The sequence below is a fragment of the Dendronephthya gigantea genome, unplaced genomic scaffold (assembly GCF_004324835.1).
Source record: "Dendronephthya gigantea isolate DGI-Jeju-01 unplaced genomic scaffold, DenGig_1.0 000112F, whole genome shotgun sequence".
Taxonomy (NCBI): Eukaryota; Metazoa; Cnidaria; class Anthozoa; order Malacalcyonacea; family Nephtheidae; genus Dendronephthya; species Dendronephthya gigantea.
This window is the reverse complement of record NW_021163122.1, coordinates 462,501-477,508: the sequence shown is the minus strand read 5'-3', so window position 1 is coordinate 477,508 and position 15,008 is coordinate 462,501. Positions and strand designations below refer to the sequence as shown.

At 36.9% G+C, this 15,008-nt stretch overlaps 1 protein-coding gene across 1 annotated transcript in view; it reads right to left on the bottom strand.

Moving 5' to 3' along the window:
* The window catches only part of LOC114535194 (von Willebrand factor D and EGF domain-containing protein-like), a 134,967-nt gene that overhangs the window by 96,618 nt on the left and 23,341 nt on the right, over positions 1–15,008 (bottom strand). The window contains exons 5-6 of the mRNA XM_028556574.1: positions 2,182–2,465; positions 781–864 (exon numbers count right to left, since the gene is read on the bottom strand). Coding sequence (XP_028412375.1) covers positions 781–864; positions 2,182–2,465 — 368 coding nt within the window. The remainder of the gene's footprint in view (positions 1–780; positions 865–2,181; positions 2,466–15,008) is intronic.

The following is a 15,008-nucleotide window of genomic DNA, read 5'->3' as shown; positions in this document are numbered from 1 at the left end:
AACGTAGTTAAGAGTTTTATGGAACCGGCCCCAGAAACGTAATCTTACATCCGACTGCGGCATTCGTGGCGTCGACAATCTTAACTAGCTGGTTGACATGGAGGACGGATGACGACCTAGTGCAATAGTAATCTCACCTACTCTCAAAAACGCGAACTGAAAGGCAGTGGTGCACATGGCTTTAAACAGCTTAGCGTCATAGGCGGTCGAGCTAAGAGAAGGTATATGTAGCAAAACATTGCGGAGTATCGGCAAGGTAATTGGTAAGCGAGAATCCATCCTACTGCCTGTTTTTGGACCAGGAACTGGTCCCTAACCGCTGCTAATCAGCCTATATATAAGTAAACGGAAACGATTAGAAATACATTGTCCTCTGTTGTAAGACTGTCTTTGTTTAGGACAGTTGTCATTTTATTCGTATACATTATTCTATTGTCTTAACTTGGTATTTAAATTAATAAAAATATTTTTAATCTTCATTGACCTGATAATGACGTTCAGTTAACGTCGAAACGTCGTCTCTTAACTTTTTTAACATGTATATAAGCAAATATATTTTATCGCAGAACTTTATAGTCAAATGTAATTTTATATTAATAAAATTCAAGCGAATTAATTGATATTGGGGGGTGTAGCATATACTTATGTTTAATTGCCTTATAAGAAATCGGTTACAAAAAATATCTACAGCCCGAAACGAATATATGAATATTCGCCCTTGTCATCAGGCAATATACCTGCGAGAATAGTATGCCATATTAATTAGGTCTAAAAACTCACCTGAATACCAGTAAAAATTGTTCCACTTGATTTCCATGGTGACCAACCTCCACCATGAAACCTCCCTCGAACTTTGCAATATACCTATTGGAAGTAGAGTAAAGTATCGTTATCTCGAGAAAAAGTTGGGTAATTCAACATTTTAATGATTCGCGTATTGTTTATAATGCTATTTTATTATGCAATAAAGTCATAAACTCAACAATTAACAGGGCGCTTTTCAGTAATGGGAGTAGGCTCTTCAGGAAATTTGCAGGGTCGCTGGAACTGGGGGGGGGGGCAGGTGCTCCTTGTCTTTCACCAGGACAAGTGAAGGGAGGCAATAATTTCTAAAATTTGAAAGGAATAAATTTTATATCTTGGTAGATGTAAAACCAATGGGCTTCATAAATAGCACGGTATGATGAACAACTCTCAAGCACTGAAATCACCTTGGCTCATTTCAATAGACTTTCTCCGCGCCACTACAGTCTATAGAAGTGTCCTTCGTAAATTTCCCTCCCCTAACCCCCTCATCGTTACGGCGGTCCAACAAATCTCTCTACGAACAGGCCAAAATTTTCAGGCAAATTCATCTGATATATAGTTTTCGCGGAAAACAGCGAGACCACGCAGTAGCCACTGTGTCCCATATTTATTTTTAAAAGAAAGATTTATTTTCAAAAAAAAACAATCCAAATCACTGAGGAGCACTCCGGTCTCATGTGAAATATATGACAAAAGGAAAAAATGTACGGTGGAAATGTCTGAAAACATTTTGAAAAAGGCTAAATGAATGTGGAAATGTAAAAAAATGCTTAAAAACATCTCAATTTGGATTGTTTACATTTAAAAGTTGCCCCGCCAATATATACGTAAATACCTGAATATCAATCACGTTATATTTATATTAACATTGGTTTCGTGGCGTTTTGCCTGGTTTTTGCGCAAACCCGTCAACATCTTAAAAATCCCAATATTATACATATTTGAAATATTATGACTTTTGGCACTTCACTCGATGTCGGTAAATTCTAGAGGTTGAAACTTGAAAGGGTCTAAATTTCGAGTGGAATTATACACACTTCAAATTCAAGCCAGGAACGGTTGATGGAAAAATGAGTAAACCATCGGTCCTCCGGCAGGAATCGAACCTACGATGCCGGTGCAATGCGTATATAATTTCACTCGAAATTAAGACCCTTTCAACCTCTAATATTTGAGATATGTATTATATATGAGCGAATTATGAATCGAAAATTTTATCCCCCTTTTAAATTGAGTAGAAACATCTTTTTTTTAATTAACTGTTGTAAAATTGACATTTTATCTTCATTGCTCCAGGAAATCAAAACAGCTGCTCAACTCCTTAAAAGTTGCTCAAACGTTGTCGAGTACAATCTACAGAGGCCTAATACAAACCCTTTTGTTCCATTCATAACCACGTTCATCCCATTCTCTTGCCCCAGTAAGTCTATTGACAAAAAGCTGACTTTCGTAAAGATTTTCGTAATACGTTTGATCTGCAGTCCCGTTAAACATATGTTGCACCGCGTGTGTAGTTTCCTTAGAATCTTTGAACCACTTGACATGAAATTCAACATGAGAAGCATCATTAACGTAGTCCCAGAAACATCTTAATGCCACATAAACTCTATCTTCATCCTTTGGTCGTACTTTTGGCCTCATTATACTAGGAACAATACCTGCAAAAATAATTGAATGGTAAAGATCATTGAAAATTTCGTGCTGTAGTCGTCAACATGCCCATTGCATATTCATTCGTTATCATGTGACCTCTTTGCGGGGTAAGGAAGTTCGTGAATTTTCTCTGTGAATTATCTTTAAATAAACAAATATAACATATCAAAATCAAAGTTAGTCTTTCCTCTAACTAATTGAAGTGGTCTCATTTCGAAAACTTTACTCGATAAGAAGCAATTGCAATGGCAATGGCAATGGCAATGGCAATAACAATGGCAATGGCAATGGCAATGGCAATGGCAATGGCAATGGCAATGGCAATGGCAATGGCAATGGCAATGGCAATGGCAATGGCAATGGCAATGGCAATGGCAATGGCAATGGCAATGGCAATAGCAATAGGAGTATCAAGAATAATAAGAATAATAAGAATAATAAGAATAATAAGAATAATAAGAATAATAAGAATAATAAGAATAATAAGAATAGAAAGAATAAGAATAATAAGAATAATAAGAATAATAAGAATAATAAGAATAATAAGAATAATAAGAATAATAAGAATAATAAGAATAATAAGAATAATAAGAATAATAAGAACAAGACGCCGTTCTGGCGTTAACTCCGGCGCACGTGCCAGTCTTCAATATAGAGCTTCTGAACATAAACAATACAGTTCGCGTATTGTTTCGCATACATATTCGCATTTAGATGCCTTGCGAACCTAAATGTTCGATCGCGAAATTCAGAAGCACATCGCAGTATAGAAGTTCAATTGTTCAAAAATGTAAATAAACCGCATGATACATTCGCTTCGTCTTACACTTTGCCTTTGGAATTCGCGCTTATATATAGTTGTATTAAATCTTCGATCCTGTGCAAACTACGCGACGTGTCAACGCGCCCATACACGACCACATCATCTTGTTAAACGGCGAAATAGCAGCGATATTATTAAAATAGGACCGAGTCTACATGTATTAAATATATTCTTACCCCAATTCAATCTAAACTTAATCGAACAGCATAAAAAGAACGGTTTATTTGTTCCTCTTGGAGGAATTGCCATATCATGCGAGCGAAATCGAATCGCGCATTGGAAAATTAGCCAAAGCTGTGCACCACAACTCTTGGGAGATAAGACTGGGACGTAGATAAATACGATCACATACACTATTCAAATACTAGTATATTTCGCGCCATTACAGACTTGCGACGACGAAAAATAATAAAAAAAAAAAATAAAAAAAAAAAAAACAAAAACAAAACAAAACCGGGGCGAATTTTCAACTCCGTCGCTGACGCCGGAGTAATAATAAGAATAATAAGAATAATAAGAATAATAAGAATAATAAGAATAATAAGAATAATAAGAATAATAAGAATAATAAGAATAATAAGAATAATAAGAATAATAAGAATAATAAGAATAATAAGAATAATAAGAATAATAAGAATAATAAGAATAATAAGAATAATGATGGTTTTTCGTCGGGCTTTGATTCGTCCTAGGTGGTTCACTTCTAGCTACGAAAGTGTTGCCGCAACATGCATTTGGGGCCGATGAACATCCGAGGTGATCGATAGATATCTGGCTAAAGTTTTCAAAGGACCATTCTTAGCTTCTCCCTTCCCTAATCTACAGTGTAGCCCCTTTGGCGTCTTCCCCAAGAAAGTATAACCTTTTAAATGGCGGCTGATATTGAATTTGTCTTCCCCACACGGTCAAAGTGTTAACGATGGGATTCCCAAATATCCCATTCATATATCTCCGTTGATGATGGTTTTGGGTCCGGGAGCCTTCAATGCTAAGTTTGATGTGGAGAGCGCGTATTGTACGTAACTATATAATGTTTTGCTTATATGAAGTATATTTCCCATAGGTTAGCAGCCATATGGAGTATAGATATTGAACAAATATAATAATTGAAGTTTATGAGTTCACGGCAACCAGGTATATAATCCATCGTAATTATCGCTACTCTGGTTTTAGTAAATGAAAGTAATCACCACACAAAGATTAACTTTCACGACCCAACGTTTCGACACTCCGGTCTAGTGGCTTCATCAGGGGTGATCTGATGTTAAAACTCGGTTCCTTATATACTCTCAAAATGACGTCATCTATTAATCAGATGTAAATACTCTTTTGGCAAATAGCTTCCGTCATCCCTATTAAGGGCACAAAGACTCGCATTAATATGCCAGGCTTCCAAACAACGCCTTTGTCCATAACGATCATTAGTGGTAATGACTTTTGAATCGTTCCACCCAATGTTATGGTTAGTTTGACACACGTGTTCCGCCAAGGCTGATTTTGAACTGTCTAAGTTCGATACGGCCTTTTGATGTTCTTTTAAACGTGTGCCGAACTGGCGTTTTGTTTGACCTAGATATTCTTTCTCGCAATCACCACATGGTATAGAGTATACAGCATGAGTTTTCTGTTTAGTCGCTACGCGATCCTTGGGTTTCGCGAAAATATGTCCCAATGTCTGAAAGGGTTTTAAGGCATAAGGTTTTAAGGTATAAAAGTTGCCTTAAAACCCTTTCAGACATTGGGACATATTTTCGCGAAACCCAAGGATCGCGTAGCGACTAAACAGAAAACTCATGCTGTATACTCTATACCATGTGGTGATTGCGAGAAAGAATATCTAGGTCAAACAAAACGCCAGTTCGGCACACGTTTAAAAGAACATCAAAAGGCCGTATCGAACTATAGACAGTTCAAAATCAGCCTTGGCGGAACACGTGTGTCAAACTAACCATAACATTGGGTGGAACGATTCAAAAGTCATTACCACTAATGATCGTTATGGACAAAGGCGTTGTTTGGAAGCCTGGCATATTAATGCGAGTCTTTGTGCCCTTAATAGGGATGACGGAAGCTATTTGCCAAAAGAGTATTTACATCTGATTAATAGATGACGTCATTTTGAGAGTATATAAGGAACCGAGTTTTAACATCAGATCACCCCTGATGAAGACACTAGACCGGAGTGTCGAAACGTTGGGTCGTGAAAGTTAATCTTTGTGTGGTGATTACTTTCATTTACTAAAACCAGAGTAGCGATAATTACGATGAAATATAATAATGGCGACAAGAATTGTAAAATAACTAACGATTTTTAGAAGTTCTCAACACGCAAATATGGCGATGCACTGCTAGTTTTTCCAGAATTGAATCTACGAGACACAAGCAATTTAGCTGCAAGATGTGAAAAATACTTAAAGAGATTTAACAACCTAATGACCGCTATGAACATGAAAGATGCTGGTCGGAAACGCGCTTTGCTTTTACATTATGTTGGCGAGGAAGTTAAAGTTCTTTGATTCACTAGCAGATAAAGAAGACGACTGCAGATTGCAGCAAAATAATGTGAATTTGGTGATAACAAAGATAAAGAAAACAAAGCTCATATAGAGTTGGGAACAATAAACAAGAAACTACGTCGATATTCATTCCGCACACCTGCTCTCTCATTAACGGAATTACGCGAGAACACTTTACGAGACAGAGAAACAAGCAAAAGGAATTGAAGAAGGTCCTCGTAACTCGATCTTCCAGTTTGTGTTGCGATAACAGTACAGACGATATCGACAAAGTCCAGTTTGGTCCAGCTTCCTTCCATTTTGATGGAAAGACTGACGTAAGAATGGAATTGTTAATGATTTCCGTTAAAGTAGATAGAATACACGGCAATGCATCTTTGATAACCTTCATCGACACCTTGTCAGCTCCCGGAACCTTATTTGAGGGAAATGAGAAAACTATTTTTCGAATCTCGAATGTGGAGTCAGTGGAGACCGCCCGGAACGATTCCTCCGAGTAAAAGGTGACCGAATTTGTTGGTGGAGTTAAGGAGATACCATTTTTTCCGCTAGAGACTTTACAGATTCACTTGTTCGTGCTCCTACAGTCGTAAAAAATTCGTTAAATTCATTTGCTAATAACTTTACATCTCTTGTGCAAGTAGGTTGACTGTTCTCTTTACGAGGTATACAGTTTCTAATTGCTTTCCACATTGAATCGCTCTTTTTATTATTCTGTATCTCTTTCTGCAGGTATTCCCTCTCAGCCGTTCGCAATTTAATTTTAACATCGTTACCGAGACACCCGGTAACACTCTCAATCCTCTGGTAAGCCAGTATACACCGAGCCGTCTTCAGTAACTTAATTATTCCTAGTCAGCATACGTTGTTTTAGTTCTTGGGTGATAGATGGACATTGTCGATATCTAACTTTCATGGACTTCAGAGGGGCGTGTTTATATATATTCAATACATTTTGGAAACAAGAATGAAAGTGGTCCACTTTTCCATTGCAGTCATCTATAATGGTGTTTTCAATCCAGTTAATTTGTCCAAGGTCATCCAGAAAGGAATGTTGATTATAATTCTTAAAGTCCCGTGCTGTAAATTAAACATGCGGTTGTTTTGGGATTTTTAAATTAAGTTCGGAGAATACAAAATAGTGGTCACAAATATGAGTCTCCTGAATTCCACTTTTAATGACCAACTTAGAAATTAAGAAATATCTTATTTGCATTGATTACAAAAGCAACACATGCGCGTTAGAGTTACGCAGCCTAAAATTTCGACACTATAATAAGTAAAATAAACTTGAATAGAAAAGAGCACTCAGATTCAAACATTTTCGAAGGCATATCGTATTACACTTATCTAAACAGCGAAAAAATATTTGCATGCAAACAAGTTACAAGTATACAACAAGTTACATTGTTCAGTTTGTAAATCGACTTGAACAGGCATGATAGTTCATTGATCGTGTTCATCTTAGTTGTAATGCGAATTTTGTATATATCTTTTAATTCAACGGTATTGTTTATCGCATTCCTTATCCGCACGACCCATGAATATATTCCGGAAGAAATATATCAAGATGTCGCAAAAATTAAAGCAGAGATCATTGCAAAAACTTGAAACGTCTACGTACCTTCTTGTTCCGTCTTTTAACAATAGAACGGTAATGTAATGTTTTACGTATACCAAACAGTATATCCTATTATAGTGTTAACATATTGAACGCAACATCACACTCTTCTGCAATGGCGAGAAGATAAATTATTTTCAGAGTGCCAAAGGCAGAAAAAACTCATCACTGATAAATCACCATATTTTGCGAAAGCCGAGTTCAATCATTGTTTTGTTATTCATTCGTTCAGGCTATTCAAATCAAACAGTCCGCTTTGATTCAAATTTTAAATGTCATCTTTGTTTATTATTTTGAGGTTTGTGTCTAATTTTACAATTGTTCTTGATTATTCTACTGACTGTCGAAAAATCGTTGCCAACGATCACTGCGAAAAACCCTAAGTAAATTGCACCCAAATTATTGAGTATGATGCCTCCACATGCAGTGACACATTATACTGAGTAAAACATACTCAAAATATTTGATTGTAAAAATTGCTCGATTGTTTTGAGTAAATATTATTCAAATAAAAGCCATGTACCCTTATTTACTCATTAAATGAGTAAAACCAGTTAAATACTTGCAATTTTGAGTAATTCTCTCGTTTACTCAAAATAAGAAGTCACTGTGGAAGCAATTTGTTTGAGTAACTAGAACTCATTTTTTGAGTAGAAACTTCTCATTATTTCGGTAAATTTACGCGAGTATAAGGGTAGCTTCTACTCCAAAAACGATACCAGTTACTCGGACAAATTGCTTCCACAATGACTCCTTATTTTGAGTAAACGCGAGAATTACTCAAAAGACGAGTAAAGCTACTCGAACGTTTGCGTAATTGACTTCCAATTGGATTTCCAATTGCTCAGCTACTGTGACGACAGCTACTCGTAATTCTGAGATGTGAAAGAATGTGAAAACTTGAAACAAGGAGAATAACAAGAATACACCGCACTACATATATAGATCAAGACAAAAAATGCACACAAACAACTCGTTCAAAGGAATCGTCTATTTTAAAAAGTAATTTACAATGAGGCCTGCTATTTTGCAGCACACGAATCGCAGTTATACAAACAGAATGTACAATCAATCACAGCCTCAAGTTTTGTTAAAGTGGTATATACATTGTCAATAATATAGTAAAATAATATGCAGTCATTCATGCAAAAGCTCATGATGTCACAGTTGGCATCTGGAGGACAAATTTTATTTTGCAAATGACGTAAATTTTGTTAAAAATTCAGAAACATAACCTAGAGACTTTGCTATGTATTTGTGTTTTTGTTTGCCAAATGAACCTTTACCGCTTGCAAAACATTCTTTTGCCGCATTCTCGAAACTTCCGTCCTCCTATAGAAAAGACAGATAAAATATCGTTCAGATAGAATTATATTGACAAAAGACTTCAGCGTTAAGCAACTTTTAACCCAACACCATGGTGTTTGTCTAAAATGGGTATTGTATTTGGTAATGCAAATGAAGACCTCGTAATTGCTTTGTTACTTAGCAGCGAGGATCAAGCTGTGACTATAATGTTAAGGACACAAGTAGAAAGCAACTCGCCTCAATAAACAATACCAATTATAAGTCACTTTTTTCTTCATTCTTTTTCTTGTTTTCTTTGTCTTCTTAGTGTCTTTTTTCTCTCCTTTGATTCGGAGAAGACATGAATTTGATTTTACTAAGTGAACTCTCTATTTTCTTGTCATCGCCGATGTTTCGAACTTAATTCTTTGTGCAGTATGTTCCATTTTATTTCTTGCTTCTGGATAAATTTTTCCAGCACCTTGGCAAGTTTCGACTTCGAAATCTCAGCTTCCCTCAAACGTTTTTGAGTAAATATCCCCGAAAAAGTTTTAAGGCAACTTCTGTTGCTTTTTGTATTTTCGATCAAGAGTATTTTTCATCCAATAGTCCGCTGCCAGATCGCTTTCCGTCGATCAGTGCGGCAAAGCGACCCATTTTAACGACAAAACGATTAACGATATGTGTTATTTCAGCTGACGAAGCTTTTCAAAGTGCGCATGCTCAAAAGCGTATTTGCAGGCTGTTAGTTGCCACTAATTACACCATTTTGGTGTTGGCGTAACACTGCGAGATTTACATGCAGTGTAGACTTTTGTCAAAACACAGGCCAATGTCGGCCAGAGTTTCTCTAAACTGCGCATGCTATAGCTACAGTTTTATACATAATGTCATTGATAACCTAACCCAACGCAGAGCTGAAACTAATTGAGCGATATAATTGAATATTCCCTGCGTCGCGCACTGCGCGAACGAGTGCGCGAACGCAGTCTAAAATTGCCATCGGTGTTTTGTTTGTTTTTTTCGTGTTTTTTACTGCGTCACGCACTGCGCGAACGGAGTCTTAAATTGCCGTCGGTGTTTTTTTTTTCGTGTTTTTTACGTTTTCGACCCGGTCTTCCTGGCCGCGCACGCCAACTAAGATACTCGTATTTTCAACTCGTTTGATTTCGTATCGAAATATTTTCGTGCTAAACACACTTCAAATAGTAATCTAAGCCTAGTAACCCCTACAAAAGAAATATTTTACTGAAACAAGAATTGAAAAAGTTTGTTGTCGCCGGGATTCGAACTCGGGTCGTGCGAACCAAAACACGTCATATAAAATAACACGTACACGAGTCACTGTGCATGGCTGATAGCGCAGGAAATCTAGACGTCTGTCGTTCGAGAAAATACGTAGAGGTAATCATAATGCTGGATTCTCGTCTTGTCTTGTTTGATATACTCACTCTGCATACACTAGCACACACTGATCATGGTAAACCTACACTAAAACGGGTTTACAGATAACGATCACATGAATCATGAAAGCCTTGTATGCCATGAAAGCCTTGTATGCTATGAAAGCCTTGTATGCCACTCTATGCTATTTTTCAATCAAATCGCACCTTCCTTTCAAGGGTAAAAACGGCCAGACCGATCCTAATGAATTTCAGTACAAACAGATTCCCATGCAGAGTACATGATTCCAAACTCAGCCTTATTCATGTATATCCGTTAGCTACATATGCCTAGCACCAATAATGCAGTTTTACCCCTATATTCTGTACGAAATGCTCTATTTACTAGAAACCCAAAGAAAGAAGCATTTTTCTAAAGGAATAAATTTTGACAGGAAATGGGGCACAGTTGCATGCAACGATTGGCGCGACGCAGTAACCGCCAGAAATTGGCGTCTTGTTAAAATTATGTTCTGCTTGACGGATTTCTTTTGAAGACGCGTATATGTATATACGTACAAAAGAAATCCGTCGGTGAGAACAATTATATGAATAAAATTACGCATCACATCTCTATGACACAAATAAAGCACTTTCATTTCAAGAAACTAAATGTAAGCACAGCAGAGAATTCCTGCTCTGTACGACTGCAGTCTGCACTTATGTAGCTAATGTAGCAGCCGAAGTTTTAAGATAATGTACCAGACGTTTTAAAACAATTATATCATTAGATCATGTTCAACAATGAATGCGAACAAGTCGAGATAAGCGTTGCGAGATTTTATACATCATGTGCGCCGTTTCTCTTTCGGTTCAAAGTCTTGCAATCAATTAATAGTTATCTTATGTAAAATGTGAACAAAATACGTTCGAAAAAAAAATTAAAAAGCTTACGTTGAATCGATAAAACATACTTGAAACATGCTTTGAAAAATTCGTAGACAACAACACTTTACTTCTTGCATGATTGCTCAGCGTATGTATTGCAGGCAATTTTATGGCATTTCTAGACAGTTTACATTAGATAAATGCCTACAAGATTTAAATTCAGCAACACAACCACTCTTTTGTATATATATCTAAAATCTATGAGAATATGTACATATAATGTGCATCTTACCAGAGCAAACAGGAATTGACGAACCGTCGGCAGAACAACCTTTTCCCAGCTTTGTACCTGAGAATTAATCATAAAATATCAATGCTAAATTTTGATCTAAAAATCGCCTATTCTCACAATTATATGCCTGCACACAAACCACGCATGAAGCATGTTCACAAAATTGGTATTTAAACCTGTGCACGCTGTGTATTTCGCATGAAAAATTGCGAAACTAAATTTATAGTTGCTGTTGAGTCTCACTGAATCGCTACACTATATAAAAATACAACTGACAGGCATTTCCCGGCCCGTGCTTTAGTTTAACGTACCTGCACAGTAAGCAATGTTACAGGCTGAAGGCTCCTTCAGTCGATACAAAAAGAAACGTCCGCAGTTTATCACTTTAATATCATATTTGAGGCCACAGTCGAATGGATAGGCATGTGGAAGTGGCGCACACGCCATCCTGTCAACCTCGACGCCAACTGTAGATGGATGATTTCCTTTCAGCCAAATGGGGACGTATGTTCCGCAACTATTTATCCCTGGATTAAACTCGGGCATTTTGTCACCGGCGTCACTCTTAAATCGGTACCACAATCCATCTTTGATAAAACCACGATCGCACAATCCAGCCGTAGCCTTGTACGCTGTACTGCGACGAATATTATCGATCGTGGTATATTTTATACGATCGCAAAAAGTCCCATTTCCCTCTAGCACACCAAAGCAAAACAGAAGAAGTAAGCTGTAATACACATCAATTGATGCCATTGCTATGTTTCAACGCGACGAAGAAATGGATTGTTAATACTGACAGTGCTAAATTAAATTGGACATAACAACGTCATGCATCTCGGTGTGCGGTATATATACGAGTTTACCCATTGGCTAGTGATTGCTGCCCACGTAAAAAAGGTAATAACTGAATACATTTATTATGTACCAATTATGAAAGTTTGCTGTTCGTAGCGTTTCATTGGTCGAATCACGCGACAATGATGAAATTTTGATGTCGTCCGCGCGAACCCTGCTGTGGAAGATAACGCGTTATTTCTTCTGGGAATAAAAACTTCAGTCCCGTGCAGATCACCTCGACATGCTTCTCCATTTGAAATTATGTCCCTTAGAATTCTTGGATCAGGAACTGGTCCCTACTCGCTGCTTATCTGCTTGTTGTTGTTGTTGTTGTTAGGGGGCGACGTTTTTTAAAAAACCCTAAAGGCCCACGCAGACAGGACGCGAATTGGCAACGCGGCGCGAATTTTCAACGTTTTATATTTTTCAAAAGCAAATAAATTTTAAGTTATCAAAATTTTCTTGTAGATTGCATTAAAATAATAAATTTTGATTGGTCTAGCGTCCATAGATTCCAAATTTTGATCCCAGAATTTAATTTATATGCTTCTGAAAACTGAAAAATCGCGCCGCGTTGCCGCTTCGCGTCCGGTCTGTGTCGGCCTTAAGGCTTCGTCAGTTCGCATCAGATCGCAATAAAACTTCACACAACGATATTAAGCGATATTCCCAATCGATTGACGGAGTAAGAATTTCGACTTTTTGATTTTAAAGAAATGTAGAAGCAATTGAAAATTTTAGCGTAGTTGTAGCGTAGTAATCAGTATAGATTATATTCAATTAGTTCAAGCAAGCAAGCGTTATATTCAAGCAAGTTCAAATTGCTAAGGCTCCGTCATTTCGCACCAGATCGTGATAAAACTTCACACAACTATCTTAAAGGTTATTCTCCATCGACTTACGGAGTTAAATTGTTTGTGCTTATATTCTTCAGAAGATTTGCAAGCCATGTCAGATTGTGGCGGGAGGCAAATTTTAATATTATTAATATTCATATACTATGAGTTCAAGCCAGAAGGTCGTGTATTTTCTTTGTTTTGTACACAATATATATTCATGTCTACAGGATCATCGCGTTAAATGCATTTCTCTCTAGGGCATTACTTATTTTTTATTTATTTGTTTAGGATTTGCCTAGCATACATATACATAAAAAACGACTATAATCGGACAGTGGCACTGTGCACGCAACGCTAGCTTCTCGCCAGCTACAGCGGCATAGATTAGGACATAGATGTGCATGCAACTCGGACATTTTAAGTGTCTTTGTATTGAAAGCAGATGAGAAAATGTAGAAAAATGACAATTTTAACATAACCGTTCGCAAGATTGCCTAGGTTCATAGACATTTGAAATTTCATCCTTGAGAGAAATATTGAACCTATATACTTCACCAGTTCCTGGTCCAATAGTACGATCGTACTTGTTCTCCATGTCTTTTATATGAATAGATATAATAAAAAAAGTATTTACCGAGAGCTAAGAAAACATTATGTTTTTCACGGTGAATAAGTGTTAAAATTGAGCAATCTTATGATTATAATGTTGGGGGGAATAAAAAGTTTTAAGGGAAATACATCTCACTAAAACGATACATTGACGATATATTTGTATAGTATTACATTCCGACAGGATTAATGCTGACAAATTAGTAGAGATATCCAATGGTCTTAATGAAGCCATTTAATTTACATTGGAAGAGCCGAACAGCTCAAATGAATTACCGTTTCTGGACACTCTAGTTAGCTTCGACCAAAACACGAAACAATTGAGAAGTGAATTGTATGTTAAACCCATTCATAGCGATTCTATTACGTCTTGGGATAATCATGGGCCTGTTTCTTCTAAGCGGGCGTTATATAATCATCTGAGAAACCAAGAGAGTGTTACGTTGTTCCACGGATCGTCCATCGAGAAATCGATCGTTAAAAAAGATAACTAAAACGTTTACCAGCAACGGTTATGGCCCAGGAGATTTGTGAGATCAGTCATTATATAGGCGTACCGTCATTACTACATCTCAAAAACAGGAAGGGAATCCCAACATGACCTATTTAAAATTACCATACATCGATGAGGAATTAAAACGGAGAGCATTAGCAGTGATTAGACAGTTGGGAATAAAAAACATTAGAACATGTTTTATTAATGGCCCTTCATTGTTGAAAGTCTTATAACCCCAAGTAGAGACAAATTGCATTGTAAAAAAGGATTGCGAAACTTGTAAGTTGGCGACCAAACCAGATTGTTGTTCGGCCAAAAGCGTTATATATAAGATCTCTTGTTTATACTGTAACGCTTTACCTGGTATCACCTGGGGAATACTACATTACAATATTCAATGGTGTATTCAGGTGTCATATCATGCCGCCACTCGGCACCCCCTTTGTCGTACAGATATTTGTCTGCGGAAATCTTACACAAAGACAATCAGTTCCTGTTGATATCTCCCGTCTCTTGAACAGGATGTGCGACTTTTTTTTAAGGTGCCTTGCCGGTGGGGTGTAGATAATAGACGGACGCGGACTGGCGGATAGGGACCGGCGGACGCAGATAGATAAAATACCCAAAAACGATAAACTATAATTGATAAAGTAATCAATAAGATAATAATATTATTACTTATGAATTAATCATTATATTATTAATTATTACATTCTAACTTATTAATTAAAACTTATTATCTAACTTAACTTTTTTTTAATTATTTTATTCACTATTTCTTAAATATCTTTTGTGCTCTGTATAGCAATAGGCAAGCTATAATTCCTTGTGGCATTTGCACAAGAGAAGGTACAAAGTATAGCTTTTCTTCAAGCACCCACTGCGCAAGTGATAGTGAATATTCCCGGGATGGCGTTTCCTTTAACTCCCCGGTTCCATTACAATAGGGTAGTAC